This window comes from Alligator sinensis, unplaced genomic scaffold, assembly GCF_000455745.1.
Source record: "Alligator sinensis unplaced genomic scaffold, ASM45574v1 scaffold1296_1, whole genome shotgun sequence".
Lineage (NCBI taxonomy): Eukaryota > Metazoa > Chordata > Crocodylia > Alligatoridae > Alligator > Alligator sinensis.
In genome coordinates, this window is record NW_005842865.1 from 590,776 (window position 1) to 604,533 (window position 13,758).

The window sequence follows — 13,758 nt, forward strand, 5'->3', positions numbered from 1 at the left end:
GGGCAGGCGGGGCGGGGCGGCCTGGCCGAGCAGGGGAGCTCGCACACCATCCGGTGTCGGGGCTGGAAGGGAGCTCACAGCCCTCGGGGTGCAGCCGGGTGGGGGCTGTCCCGTGTCCTCTGGAAATCCCCCCGTGCGCGGAGGTTATTCCCCGGCTGCGAAGGAGGCTTTCCTGGAAGGAAGCCTCAAGTTTGTATCCGTTCCGGGGTGAGTTGTATCCGTTCATGGATACAAACTCAGCTTGTATCCCTCGCGCTGCGCTGCCCCGAGGTCGCGGGCGCTGGCCGGGCCCCTCGCACCTCCGCCTCTTCCGGCGGCAGAGGGGCGCAGGGTCCCGCTGGACCTGGGCAGCTGGCGGATGAGAGGAGGACGGAGTTCACCGCAGACACGTGCAAGGTGCTGCGTGTGGGGAGAAGGGACCAGCAAGGCGCCTCTGGGCTGGGGACACCCCGCTTGTCAGCGCTGCGCAGAAAGGGGGCTTGGGGCCGTTGCTGACTCCAGGATGGACATGAGCTGCCAATGCGAGGACGCGGTCAGGGAGGCCAACCGCACCTTGTCGTGCATCCACAGATGCATCTCGAGCAGGTCCAAGGAGGTGATCCTCCCCCTCTACGCGACACTGGTCAGGCCACAGGTGGAGTACTGCATCCAGTTCTGGGCGCCGCACGTCAGGAGGGATGTGGCCAGCATGGAGAGGGTCCAGAGGAGGCCACTCGCATGGTCAGGGGGCAGCAGGGCAGGCCCTGCGAGGAGAGGCGACGGGACCTGAACCTGTTCAGCCTCCACGAGAGAAGGCCGAGGGGGACCTGGTGACCGTCTATAAACTCACCAGGGGGGACCAGCAGAAATTGGGGGAGGCTCTGTTCCCCCAGGCACCACCCAGGATAACAAGGAATAACAGCCACACATTGTTAGAGAGCAGGTTCAGGCTGGGCATCAGGAGACATTACTTTACGGTGAGGGCTGCCAGGCTCTGGACTGGGCTCCCGAGGGAGGTGGTGCTCTCCCCTCCCTTGGGGGTCTTCAAGAGGAGGTTGGATAGAGATCTGGCTGGGTGCTATGATCCCAGCAACCGTTCCTGCCTGGGGCGGGGGGTCGGACTTGATGATCTGTTCAGGTCCCTTCTTGCCCTGGAAACTATGAAACTATGAGGCCCAGGACTCTCAGCCTCTCCTCGTAGGGCTTGCCGTGCAGGTGCCTGATCATACAGGTGGCTCTTTTCTGGACTCTCTCAAGTTTTTCCATGTCCTTATTGACATGCAGCGCCCAGAACTGGACGCCGTCGTCCAGCTGCGGTCTCACCAGTGCTGAGTACAGCAGGAGTATCACTTCCTTAGGTTTACACGAGATGCATGGGTTGATGCAGGCCAGCGTGGTGTTTGCCCTGCTGACCACCGCATCGCACTGACGGCTCCTATTCATGCAATGGTCAGTCATTACCCCTAGGTCCCTTTCGGCCATGGTGCAAGTCAAGCTGTCACCACCAAGCCTGTATGCATGTTGAGGGCTGTTTGTCCCCAGATGGATTACCTTGCACTTGGAAGTGTTAAACTTCATCTGGTTTCAGTCCTCCCAACTCTCTAGTCTGTCCAGGTCCACCTGTATCAGCAACCAATCTTCTGGTGTGGCCACACTGCCCCATAACTTGGTGTCATCTGCGAACTTGGCCAGCGAGCTTTTCGCTCCCCCATCCAAATCATTGATAAAGATGTTGAAAAGCACCAGTCCAGGCACAGACCCTGGGGGACACCACTGCCCACTTCGCGCCAGGACGACACGGATCCGTTCATGGGGACTCTCTGGGTCCTGCCCTGGAGCCAGTTTCCCACCCACTGAACCGTCGAGCAGCTGAACCCACAATCTTCCAGGTTTCCCACAAGGATATCATGGGACACTAGATCAAAAGTCTAGGTTTATAACATCTACCTCATCTCCCTTGTCCAGGTGGCGAGAGACCTGGTCGTAGAAGGAGATGAGATTGGTAAGACAAAAGCCGTGCTGGCTGCTGTTCAGGATCTTACCTTCCACCAGCGTATCACACATAGACTCCTTAATGAGCTTTTCCAGGATTTTCCCTGGGATGGAGATTAGGTTGACTGGCCTATAGTTGCCCAGGTCCTCCCTCTTCCCCTTCTTGAAGATGGGCACAATGTTGGCCCTCTTTCAGTCATCAGGGATTTCCCCTGTGTGCCACGATTTCTGAAAGAGCTTTGCCAGGGGTCCTGCAATGGCCTCAGCCAGCTCCATCGGCACTCTTGAATGAAGTCCATCTGGTCCTGCTGGCTTATAAATGTCTAGCTTTTCTAATTGGTGTTACACCCACAGTGTCCGGGAGGCTGCCATTCCCGGCTGCCATGCGGTCCAGGTCTTGGGGGCACTGGGGTCCTGTCCCAATCCAGGTCTTGGGGGCACTGGGGTCCTGTCCTGGTCTAGGGCTGGGGGCACTGGGGTCCTGTCCCAGTTCAGGTCTTGAGGACACTGGGGTTGTGTCCTGGTCCCAGTCTGGGGGGCACTGGGGTGTGGGTCCAAGCAGTGGGTGTGGGAACAAGACAGGTCAGGTGACGGGGAACCCAAGTTTGGGGGACATGGGAAGAGAAAACAGGGATGAGAGTGAGGGTGACAGGGCTCAAACAAGTGCTACAAGGGGGGCACTGGGCAGTGCCCGCTGGCCCGAGCTGAGCCAGGAAGCTGGAGGGTCGGGCAGAGCACAGAGTCAGAGGCCGAGCCCGGAGACCAAGCAGAGCACAGGATGCAGGTATACACTGAGGTAGGAAGCTGCAGGGAGCGTGGAGTCAGAGGGCAATTGGGTCAAGGAGCCCGGCGACCAAGCGGTGAGCAAGGAGAGGCATGGACCACTTCTGAATCGGCTCTTCCTAGACCTTCAAGGCTGGAGGCTGCACGTGGGAGAGGAATGGGAAAAAGCCCTAGTCCGACCCGGCTCACTCTCCCTGTCAGCATCAGCTCTCTGCCACTGTGCAATGCACAGAACAGGCCAGATGGACCTATGGGGAATAGCAGTCCTGATGTTTTTACCCTAAATGAAAAACCGACTGCCCAGGGAAGGCGGCAGTCATGGTGTCCGTTGAGCTCATTATCAGGTGTCTGATTCCTTCTAAACTCTTCATCCCACCCACAGGTGTTAGCAACTCCCTCTCCTTTTTTAAAGGTTTGATATTGCATCGATCACAATCGTTTCTTCTGCTGTCTACTAGTCCTGAGGATGTGTTTCTAGGAGGCATTTCTGCTATTTCACAGCCCTGCCGACTGTTTTTAACCCTAGCATCAAACCTTAACTCGAGTGTGGAAATGTTTCCTCAGGTGAGCATTTGCTCCGGTGTGGAAACAACTGCCAGTGAAGCACAGGACGTGCTGTCAAGATGCTTGAGAAGGCTAGATTGTGGTTGGTGACTCTGAGAAAGAGTCTACTACAGGCCTAATGAAACAGCATCTTTTGATTCGTTTTTGCCTAGTTTGTTGTGTTTTTTGTACCAAATGTGAGAGACAGCACATTAATGCTATATGCGTTCCAGTAAAGTTGTATTTGTTTTTGCTTTCATCTTTAAATAATATAGACCTAGGCTCCTAGCATATTAATAAAACTTCTTGTTTCTTTTTAACTGGAGAAAAATATATATCGTGGAATATGTGACGATGTATTATCCGCACTGCGGTTTCAACCCCCTGGCTCTGCCCGATGCGTGGAGTGGGCCCCCTGTTTGGTGTGTGTTACCCGACGGGGTGCCATCCATGACCAGAGATAATAGCACGGCAAATAATGAGTCATAAGCAGTATGGGGCGCTCCAGTTTATAGACATACATGAGTTGCTTTACTGCATAATGCAAGAGGCAAGAATTGTTGTGGGTGATTTCTTGTACTGGGCCAGCTGCACGGGGGGATAGACTTCGGATGCAGACCATTTTAATGGCTGGACAGGTTGCAAGCAAACAGATGTCCCAGCTCTTTGTCATGCTCCAAGTGCCAAGACGTTGCTGTGACCAAGGGTAGTCGCAGCTGCTCCAGCTCCAGAGTTGATGTCTGTTTCCAGCCTTAGACAAGCTTTCAGGTGTGTCATAGGACCCTTCTTTGGGTCTCGTTGTATAATGTCCTTTTAGTCCCAATGTGTTCCTTGTTGCTTATGTTTGAACAAACAGCAGTTAGTCAACTGCCTAATTAGCGCATAGGAGCACCCTCTGCTTTATATCATTATACTCCCTTTAACAGCATCATTTGACTGATTAGAAGCGGCCTGTCTCAAGGCGGCCTTGATGTGAGTAGGTCCCCTCCGTTTCAAGGCTGCCGTTAGAGGTAAATAGGACTCTGTGAAGTAATATAAGGAGACATAATGGGTGCGTCTACACGAGACGCTAAAAGTGCAGTAGATTAATTCTACTGCACATTAAAGCGTCACAGCAAAAGCCATGCTAATGTGCAGTAGAGTTAGTCTACTGCGCATTAGTGTTACCTAAAAGATGTACTCTGGTGCTACTGCACAGTAGTGCCAATTACTGCACATTAAGTTAGTACCTGTTATTACAGGTGCTAAACTTAATGCACTGTAACTATGCTGCATTAATGCACGTATAGATGCACCCAATGTGGTGTGAAGCGTTCAGTGCAGGCTGTTCCTGTAGCTCAGAGGTGGCTGATCTGTAGCTTGCAGCCTGTGTGTGTGACACATGGCAGATTGGGGATGGGATAGGCAGCACAATGGCAGATACAGCAGGGAGCAGTAAGTATCAGATGGGGCAGGAGCATAGGCCAGGGAACAGCAAGCAGAGCAGCAGATCTAGCAGGGAGCATAATGTTGGAAGCAGAAAGTGGAGCAGCAGTTTGGTCAGGAGCAGAAAACTCAGCAGCAGATCAGGTAAAGAAAAGAGCTTAGAGCAGCACTCAGAGAGGGTGCCAAAAAGTTGGTCTCCATGGCTGCTGTTAATCAGTATTGTTCGCAGTGAGCTGGGGGCAAAGTGCATGGCCTTTTTTCAGTCCTCAGCCAGCCCCCTTATACGGAGTATACCAAAGACTTGATATTTTCAGAAGTGTCCTGAAGGCACGATAAATACTTTGTATAATATTTCTCCCTTTCTGCTCCCAAAATTATCTTCACTGCCTGTTAATTTATTTCTGGCACATCTAGCTGTGTGGCCAGTTGGGCTCAGGGGATGAGGTAATGAGACCTTTACCAAGCCTGAAGTAGATTCCTCGTTTTCTGTTATGTTCTTGCTCGTCCTATGCTGATGCAGTTTATGTTGTCTTGTGTGTAAAACCATTGTAAGGAAAATATCAGCCAGCCTTCAACAAGCAGATTTGCTAGTGATCCTTTTAAAAAGTCAGTACTGGGAAATATGAAGCAGCCTGGAGAATGCTAGCGGTTCTTGTCAAAATTGTGGTTGCAGGTGATTTGCAAGGACAGGACCCCCGCTAGCTCCATGTCTTTTCTAGGTGATTTGCAAGGACAGGACCCCCGCTAGCTCCATGTCTTTTCTTACCAATAGACTCTAGGATGGGATATGGGATCCCGGCACCCGGTGTCTTTGAAGCCTGCTACTGTCCGCGAAAGAACTTTCCTGAAAGAAACCCAGCTGCAAGCTGCAGAAATGTCTCTGTGCACTGTCCTGGCTGCGATTCAAGCCGTGGAGAGGAAGGTTGATTCTTATGCCAAACAGTTGCTGAGTCTGGAAGGGAGAACAGGAGTGGCCGAGAAGAAGATACCGGCGCGTGAGAAAATGGAGATGGAGTTTGGTAACCAGCTGGCTATGCTGGGAGCTCTGATCCAGGAGAATCATCTATTGCGAGGAGGCTGGAGAGCCTGCTGGAGAACAGGAACTTCTGGATCCTGTGGTTCCCCCAGGGGTCAAGTCCCCAAGGTAAGGAGATCCCATCCCTGAGAAGGAGCTGGTCAGAGGCTGTGGGGCTTCTCAGAGGATAGGGGAGGGAAGGGTGCAATGGGCAAAGAGACAGCAGGGCTTGGGCTGTCTCCTGTCTATCAGTTTGGTCCCCATGCGGTTTCAGTGACTGCATTTCAGACCACGTGTTGGGACTGACACTTCTTAGCCCTCTCTTCTACCTCCTTTTTTTTCTTTCCATTTCCTTTTCCTTTCACTGCATCGTCTTTTTTCTGTATCTCTTTCCTTGTGTCATTCAGTTCTTCTGTGAGCTGCAGGCAAGGACAGGATGGAGAAATGCTGGAGAACTCTGCTGGGATCGGACTAAGACAAGGACTCATTTCAATAGCAGTTAAGCAGTAAATGCAAGTCCCTACTTCTGATGGCTGATTATCTGCTTTTAATCTAGCACAAAAGCAAGGTATGTCAGTGTTTGAACAGAAGACGCTGAGTGTGTGATGCTTGTGATTGCAGGTGCCTGTGACGTTTGATGATGTCTCAGTGTATTTCAATGAGCAAGAGTGGGAGAGGTTGGATGAATGGCAGAAGGAGCTGTACAAGAACGTGATGAAGGGGAATTTTGAGACCCTGATCTCTCTAGGTTAGGATCTCTTTTTTTATTATTATTTGTTTAGTAGATTATTAGACTTGTAATTTCTGCATCTGAAGTGTATTTTCAAATCCCTTTAGCTTTTGGTAGATCAGTTCGTACACCTTTTCAAGTCTTTGTCATGTATCCTATCCACCCATCCTCTTAGCTAAAAAGACATTGAGATACAGATGGGCATTTTGGTCTTTCCATCGTTGTGCTTTGGATAAGGGCTCTGTTTGCTTATGCACTTAGAGTCCATCCCTCTTTCACCTATTATTGATCTTGCATGGAGTAAAATACAACTGATTCAGGTGTTTCCTGGAAGTTACCCTTCACTAATTTTCTTTTCACACCTGTGACATGTAATTTGTGTTTCTGTATTGGTTCTGTTCATGGACTTGCAGGCTTCGTGGTCACTTGTTCATTGCAGTGTTGTCTCAAGAAATCATTTTAAATCGATTTCAAGAAATGGTTGTAAGCTCCCTAAAGCTATGGGGAATGATAACTCCCTTCTGAGGCTGGAGCCTGGCTAGCCCTGAAGTCTGAACTTGAAAACATACCGCCTGAGTTCTTCCGGTTTCAGTATCTTATGTTGAAGTTGGCTAAAGAAGCTGCCGTTCTTTGCATCAGATCCTAAGAGTGCAATAGCAGCGCCACAAGGAAATAGGCGCCCTCCTTCACACATATATATGTGAGCATGCACATGTTGTATGTGCTAGATTGAAATGGGGAACTGACATGCAGCTGTCTGAAATCCTTCCCCAAGCATCGTTCTCACTGGGTTGCCTCTAGTAGTGTGAGTTGTCGTCCCTATGTCTAATCAAAGGGAGAAAACTAGTAAGTCCAGAGTAGGTGCATCAAAGATACCACCCATAGGCTGGCTCTAGGCTGCGGAGCCCATTTTCCAGCCTCCAGGTGCTGCCCCTCGGTCCACAGTCAACTCATATGCAGCATGCGGTGTACACCAGCCCAGCCCCACATGCAGGGCCTGGGACGCACGCAACCCCCCTTTCCCCAGCTGCTCCAGGAGGTGCGCTGTGTGCAGCACGGGTCCCTGACCAGCTCGGAGGGTGCTGCGTGCAGCATGGGTCCAGGACTGGCTGGTGGGGAGGGGGCATAGGAGAGAAGAGGGGCGCAGCTTCGTGGACCTGATATGGTTTGTAGGGCCAGCCATGTGCTATTAATCTGGCCCATGGACTGACCCCTTATGACATGCCCGGCCCACGAGAGCAGATGAATTTGACATGCTAGGGGTTTGCTGCTAGTCTTTATCAGCTCCGTGACGGAGGAGCTAAAGGGAGACTGTCATTCTCCACGCTTCTTGCTCCAGACTAGGTGTGTCCTTGACAAGGACTCTGGCCTTTCTGCAGGATTACAAGCAGGGGAGTAGATTCATAACCTGTGTCTAAACAGGGGCATTGAGTCCCTTCTGTGTTAAAGGTCCTGAAACATCAGCTCCTTATCCACCCTAAGTTCTGCTACTAGAAATGTTCTTATCAGTCTGTTTAGCTCTTTGTGTCATTATTGCCTCTGGCAGTAACCATAATAATTGAATACAGTGTTTGTGCAGCACCCTAAGAACCTGCACAGGTGAGTACTATAGAAAGACAAGCTATTTGTGTTTACATTTATTTGTAACAATACCCGATACGCGTTGGTAAACCCTGCTGTCCCTGGATATCTGTTTCCGTGCTCAGACTACTCGGTGTCCAAACCTGACATTTTGTCTTGGACGGAGCGAGGGGAAGAGCCGTGCATCAAAGATCAGCAGGATCTGAAGGAAAGGGAAATCCCTAGCTTCCCTGATGTTGGTGAGTATGTTGAGGCGCATGAAGGGATTTGTCTTTAGACTAAGCTAATTCATACATTCACAAAGTCTTTGCTCCAATTGCTTATATCTTCAAGCCATGTTGGAGTCGCACTCCTCTATCATGGTCCTTATTTATGTGAGAATGTTGTATGGATTCAACTAAATTGGTTTCTGAACCAGTTTGAGTAAATCAGTACAGCTTTCTGAACAGTCATGGTCTTAGCGGGTCTTGCTTTGGATTATCAATGTAATGGGGGCTGCTCTGCTCTAGTTCTGTTTAAAAGTAGACTATACTGAGTACTCTGAATCCATGTCAGGGGGTTGTGGTAGCATTTTCTCCTGTTTGGTCCTATATTGCTCTTGGATGTCTTGCCTTCAGGTCATGTTGTTTAACCACACTTTGTTGCTCCTGTGATGTGAGTGCATCTGTAGCTAGTAGGATCCTGATCTTAAAAGAACACGTAATACAATCATTGAAGCAGTTTCCTGCTACTGATAAGCTGGGTGGGGATATTTACTTACTCCCATTGTGTAGTTACACATCTACTCAAGTGTCCTAGGTACTTTATGGAGCATAAAAAAGCACTCTCCCAGCCCTTAGTGGTCTCAGTTTGGATGCAGTGTTAGGCTACAGTGCATAAGCACACAAGAGGAAGGCAGGAAAGGGAGCGGGAGATGGTGATGATTATCCTGGACTCCTTTGTTCACTGTACAGCATCTCTGATAAAGATGAGCTTGCAGGAGAGACTCTGGTAATGTTTGTAGTGGTTGAGCTAAGACAGGTAGCTGAATGAACCAAAGGAGGGTGGACTCCGTGGCTCTGTTCCTAGTAGACAAATCCTGCAAGGATGAAACTTCAACACTGGACTTATTTAATATGGAGAACAGAAAACTGAGGGGGGATTTAATAGCAGCCTTCATCTCCCTGCAGAGGGGGTGCAAAGAGGATGGGGCTGGGCTGTTCTCAGTGGGGGCAGATGACAGGACAAGGAGCAATGGGCTCAAGCTGCAGCAAGGGAAGTTGAGGGTGGATATTAGGAAGAACTGTCTCACTAGGAGGGTGGTGAAGCACTGGAGTAGGTTACCCAGAGAGGTGGTGGGATCTCCATCCTTGGAGGTGTTTAAGACCTGGGTAGACAAAGCCTTGGCTGAGATGATGGAGTTGGGGCTGGTCCTGCTTTGAGCAGGGAGCTGGACTAGATGTGACCTCCTGAGGTTTCTCTAAAATGTTCAGTAGATAGATAACAGAACTCCCTTCTCCCAAGAACAGATCCTCCCATTCCCACTCCTGATGTGTTAGCCCAGCTTGAACAAGAGGAAGAGCCGTGCGTTGGGGAACTGCAGGAGTTGGAAGAGAGAGCGATCCCTGCATGTCCCACTTCAGGTGAATGTCAATAATGTCAGAACCAAGCAGAAATGGTGAGTGAAGTGTGTGTGCGTGCGTGCACATGCACACACATGTACACGTGCTGTGGTTGTCTAACTGAATCACTGAGCTCCACCGGTTCTATCCCCTTTGTCTCTAACCAGCCCTTGTCTTGTCTCCATGGCAGGTGTCAGTCACTTTGACTATGGGCCGTGTATCCCTCACCTCACTCCTTCCTTTTCTGAGCTTCAGATGGACCCCAGAAGCAGAATTGTTTTCCTCCTCTTCCCTCCGGCGAAGGCACCAGGGGTATAGGTTTTTCACATGCTGGGGAGGAGACAGGACCCCAAGATAATCAGTTTAAAGGTAACTTATTGTTCTCACTGTGTTCTCTAGATGAGGTGTGATAGCTCTCCCCCATTCCCAGGCCGACACTGTGTCATAGTGTGGCATTACTTGGATTTATTGAGCTTAAGAACCTACAGTATACTGCATACGGTCTCCATCGCACAATGCTTGAATCTGGAGAATGGGATCAGCTGTTCAGAAAAATTTTCAAGCAGCAGATCTACAATTAATTTCTTTGCAGACTTGGTTTCTCCTGCTAACTAGACTTGACCAAGACTGCATATCTGCTTGTGCTTTCATTATCAGCACTTCCTTTCCAAAAGGTATTTATAAATTGGGTAATACCGGGGACTGATTTTGATCACGTAGAAATGAGGAGGGTGGCTCTTTACTGATATGCACAGATGCTGGAGACCGGAGGGGGCAGCTGAGGATCTTGGATCTGCAGTCACTGAGATTGGTTAAAGTCACCTTTATCTGAGGCTTAAATACTCCGATCACGGGCTGAACCCAGGTTGTTTGTTGGTATGCAGCCTTCCAGCCAGTATTGGTATTCTTTGGAGCAGTTCACGTAGCACCTGGTCAAAAGGGGCCCCGATCCCTGCTTGAGGTTTCTAAGTTTGACTGTAACGCAGGTAATCTGCTTTTTCAAAACCTAGCTTCCTGTCGTGTAGGAATATCTTGCTCTTGCAGGGTTTTAGTATAGCCCAGGCATATGAAAGCATCATTTGGACTCTTTTTCTGTTCTAGCACATAATGGGATTGAGATTAAAATGGAAGAGCTGTGTCCACGCCCTGTTTTTGGAAACCTGGAACTGCTCTGGATGTTGGCAAGGAGGGAGGAGGAGGACGTTCCTCGGAGCCCCGTTCTGGGGACGGGTTGTGACAGTCGGGGCCAGCGGAGGAGCCAGGAGGGGACTGCATCAGGGCAGTTGTCCCTGCAGAATAGGGGCACCCCTGACATCCAGAGCAGCTTGGTTCCCCTGCCGAGTCACTTGGGGGAGAAACTGTTCCAGTGCGGAAAGTGTGGGAAGAGCTTCCCGCAGAAGTCCAGCCTGGTGACGCACCGCTTGACACACACGGGCGAGCGACCCTACGCATGCGGCGACTGCGGCCGGCGCTTCAGCTGCAGGAAGTACTTTGTGCAGCACCAGCAAATCCACTCAGAGGAGAAGCCGTACAAGTGCCCGGTGTGCGAGAAGAGCTTCAAGCAGTTCTTCAACCTGACGGTGTACCAGTGCATGCACACAGGTGAGCGTCCCTATGCATGCCCTGACTGCGGAAAGCACTTCTACTGCAAGGTGTACTATGTGCTGCACTGGCGCCAGCACACCGGCGAGCGCCCCTACGTCTGCCCGCAGTGCAGCAAGCACTTCATTCAGCAGTCTGAGCTCACCAGCTACTACCGCACCCACACCAGGGAGTGACCCTACGTGTGTGGGCAGCGTGGAAAGAGCTTCACCCAGCAAGCAAAGCTCGCCACCCACCACTGCAGCCACACCAGTTGGCAGGCCCCAGCCAGGGTGCAACTGCAGCCTGGAGCTTGGCTTCCTGCTCCTGGAGAGGAGTCATGCCAAGAGTAAGGCCGCTGGGTGCTGTGCAGGGTAAGCTTGGCCTGCCACTTGGGCTGGTGAGGCATCAGATGAGTAGCAGAGGGGAGACCGCCTGTAAATGCCAGCGGGTGTAACAGCTGCTGCTGTTGAAAGACGCATCTACTCCATCACCAGTATATGCACGCCAAGGCGTGACCCCTTCCAGTGTGGGGAGTGTGGAAGGAGCTTCTGCTACTCCAGTTGCTCCCTTATTCAGGGAAAGCACAGCGTGGCGCAGTCACCCACAGTTTCCTAGAGCCTTTGGCAAAGGGTAGAGGCTGCCTGCTTGCCATGACACTGGAAAGCTAAAGGTGGCTCTGCTGTGACCGGACTGTAAATTGTGTCGGAGAGGGCAATGAGGCGAGGTGCCAGAAATGAGCATGCAGCTGGCCGTCCTCGTCTGACAAAGCAGAAGGAGCTGAAACACCCGGCGTCTCGTACATCAGCAGCCTCATTTTTGAGCCCTGTGAGGAGGGACCAGAATAGGGAATGACCAACCTGCTGTTGTTTAATGGTGTTGGGTGCTGCTGAATGACTCTCGGTGCCTGCCCGAGGGCTGGCTGAACTTCAGGTGTGGGTCAAGCAATGCCATGCATTTGTAAATCGGTCCAGGCCCCTTGTAAAGCTTTCACTGTTACTGTTTTGTTCTCTCACGCCTGTGCTACAGTAATGAGAATACCCGCACAAATACGTTTGTCATTTTGGTTAAGGAAAAGGGAAATGGGTACTTTGTGGATTAAAACCCCTCCACCTTAAGAAGTTTAATTTCATGTCACTCCAGCTGCAATATTGGGGATTTAGGCTTGGAATCCAATTCATTTTTGCATGAGTGGAGGGCAGTTAATATAGAAGTGCACTGCATATATGACAAGATGATTGTCTCGAGCATCCAAAATAGGGCTGAGAACTTATTAGAGCAAAATAAATGTTGGCATCATTAAGCATCTCCTTCTCTTCAACAAAGAGCAGGGATGTCTGCAATGGGTGCTGTCTAATCTGCCCTAAGCTTTAGAGGAAGAATGAGGGGAAAGACAGGGTTGTTGGAGGTAAGGCAAAGGGCATAATGAACCTCTGAATGCTGTAGTGGTTCTTGCAGTCTGTTTGATTTGATGCCAGCCTGATTTATCTCATGGGAAGTTTGCACACTGATGGTGCAGGTTCCCCGATATACCTTTTGTCATATTGAAGGAAATAGTTTGAATGTTTGTGATGGTTGCCCATTAGCCAGTTTCAGGAAGAAGATAAGATTTATCTCCTTATCTAGGTCATTGTTTTGGACTACGTGTGAAAGATCCAGACTTTGCTCAAAGTTTTAACTTTTGAATTTTATCTTTAGAAGTCTTTAACAAAGAGAACCTGAAAACGATCCTTAAAGCAAATATCCTGAGTTCCGAGAGATCAAACCCTAGAGCCTTTTGACCAGATTGGTAAGAAAAGGTCACTTGCAGTGATATGGAAGTTCCCCGAAGTAATTAAAATGATCAACAAAAGAAACTGATTACCAAGCAAAAGAATCTATTGAGTAAGATCCGAGCCCAAATTTCGGGGTAATGACAGGTTTGAGTAGGAGTGGCCCAAGACGGCAGCTCACTCAATAAAAACTGTAACTTACTGTCCCAATTTGGAGGTGACTATACATGCAGAACAACGAAGGAAGAATCGCAAGTGTAGGCCGGATCAGATTGATCACCTGAACCACCCTCTCCGTGAACACGAATCTCTTAGTTCACGCTGAAGCCGCGGAGCGCCCGAAAGGGACTGAAAGAAGGGGACTTAGTCCTATCACTGCTGAGGCCAGCCTATTGAATTGTACTGCTGAGGCCAGCCTATTGAACCGTACTACTGAGGCGAGCCCATTGAACCGTACTACTGAGGCCAACCCATTAAATTGTACTACTGAGGAATGAAACCATATTTAGGTGTTTGGCTTCTCGGAATTCTAGGATTGTAAGTATATTATGAAAATAACAGTACTGATTCAAATTTAACTTTGAGTTGTAATTGTAGTTGCTTTTGTAATACTAATTCTTATTGCATTGTTTGGGAAGGAAGTGCATTCGGAGCATTGTTTCTGATATATGTAATTATTGTGTTCTTAATGTTTGTGGTGTTTCTTAAAGCTAAGCAGTGTTATATACGTAGCAAAGAGTTTTAAAATAAAATTGT

At 49.8% G+C, this 13,758-nt stretch overlaps 1 protein-coding gene across 1 annotated transcript; it reads left to right on the top strand.

The window, feature by feature from the left end:
* Positions 1-5,509: 5,509 nt before the first annotated feature.
* On the top strand, positions 5,510-10,861 carry LOC106722912 (zinc finger protein 282-like). Its single transcript, XM_025191862.1, has 6 exons — positions 5,510-5,866; positions 6,359-6,485; positions 8,174-8,287; positions 9,557-9,670; positions 9,840-10,018; positions 10,751-10,861. Exons 1-5 carry the CDS (start codon positions 5,510-5,512, stop codon positions 9,965-9,967), a joined length of 840 nt encoding a protein of 279 aa, XP_025047647.1. The 3' UTR covers positions 9,968-10,018; positions 10,751-10,861.
* The last annotated feature ends 2,897 nt before the right edge of the window (positions 10,862-13,758 follow it).

Coding starts and splice junctions, on each gene's coding strand:
- LOC106722912 (XM_025191862.1), top strand. CDS start 5,510: ATGGGATCCCGGCACCCGGTGTCTTTGAAGCCTGCTACTGTCCGCGAA. Junction 5,867..6,358: donor CCAGGGGTCAAGTCCCCAAG/GTAAGGAGATCC, acceptor TTGTGATTGCAG/GTGCCTGTGACGTTTGATGA. Junction 9,671..9,839: donor CCCTGCATGTCCCACTTCAG/GTGAATGTCAAT, acceptor TCTCCATGGCAG/GTGTCAGTCACTTTGACTAT.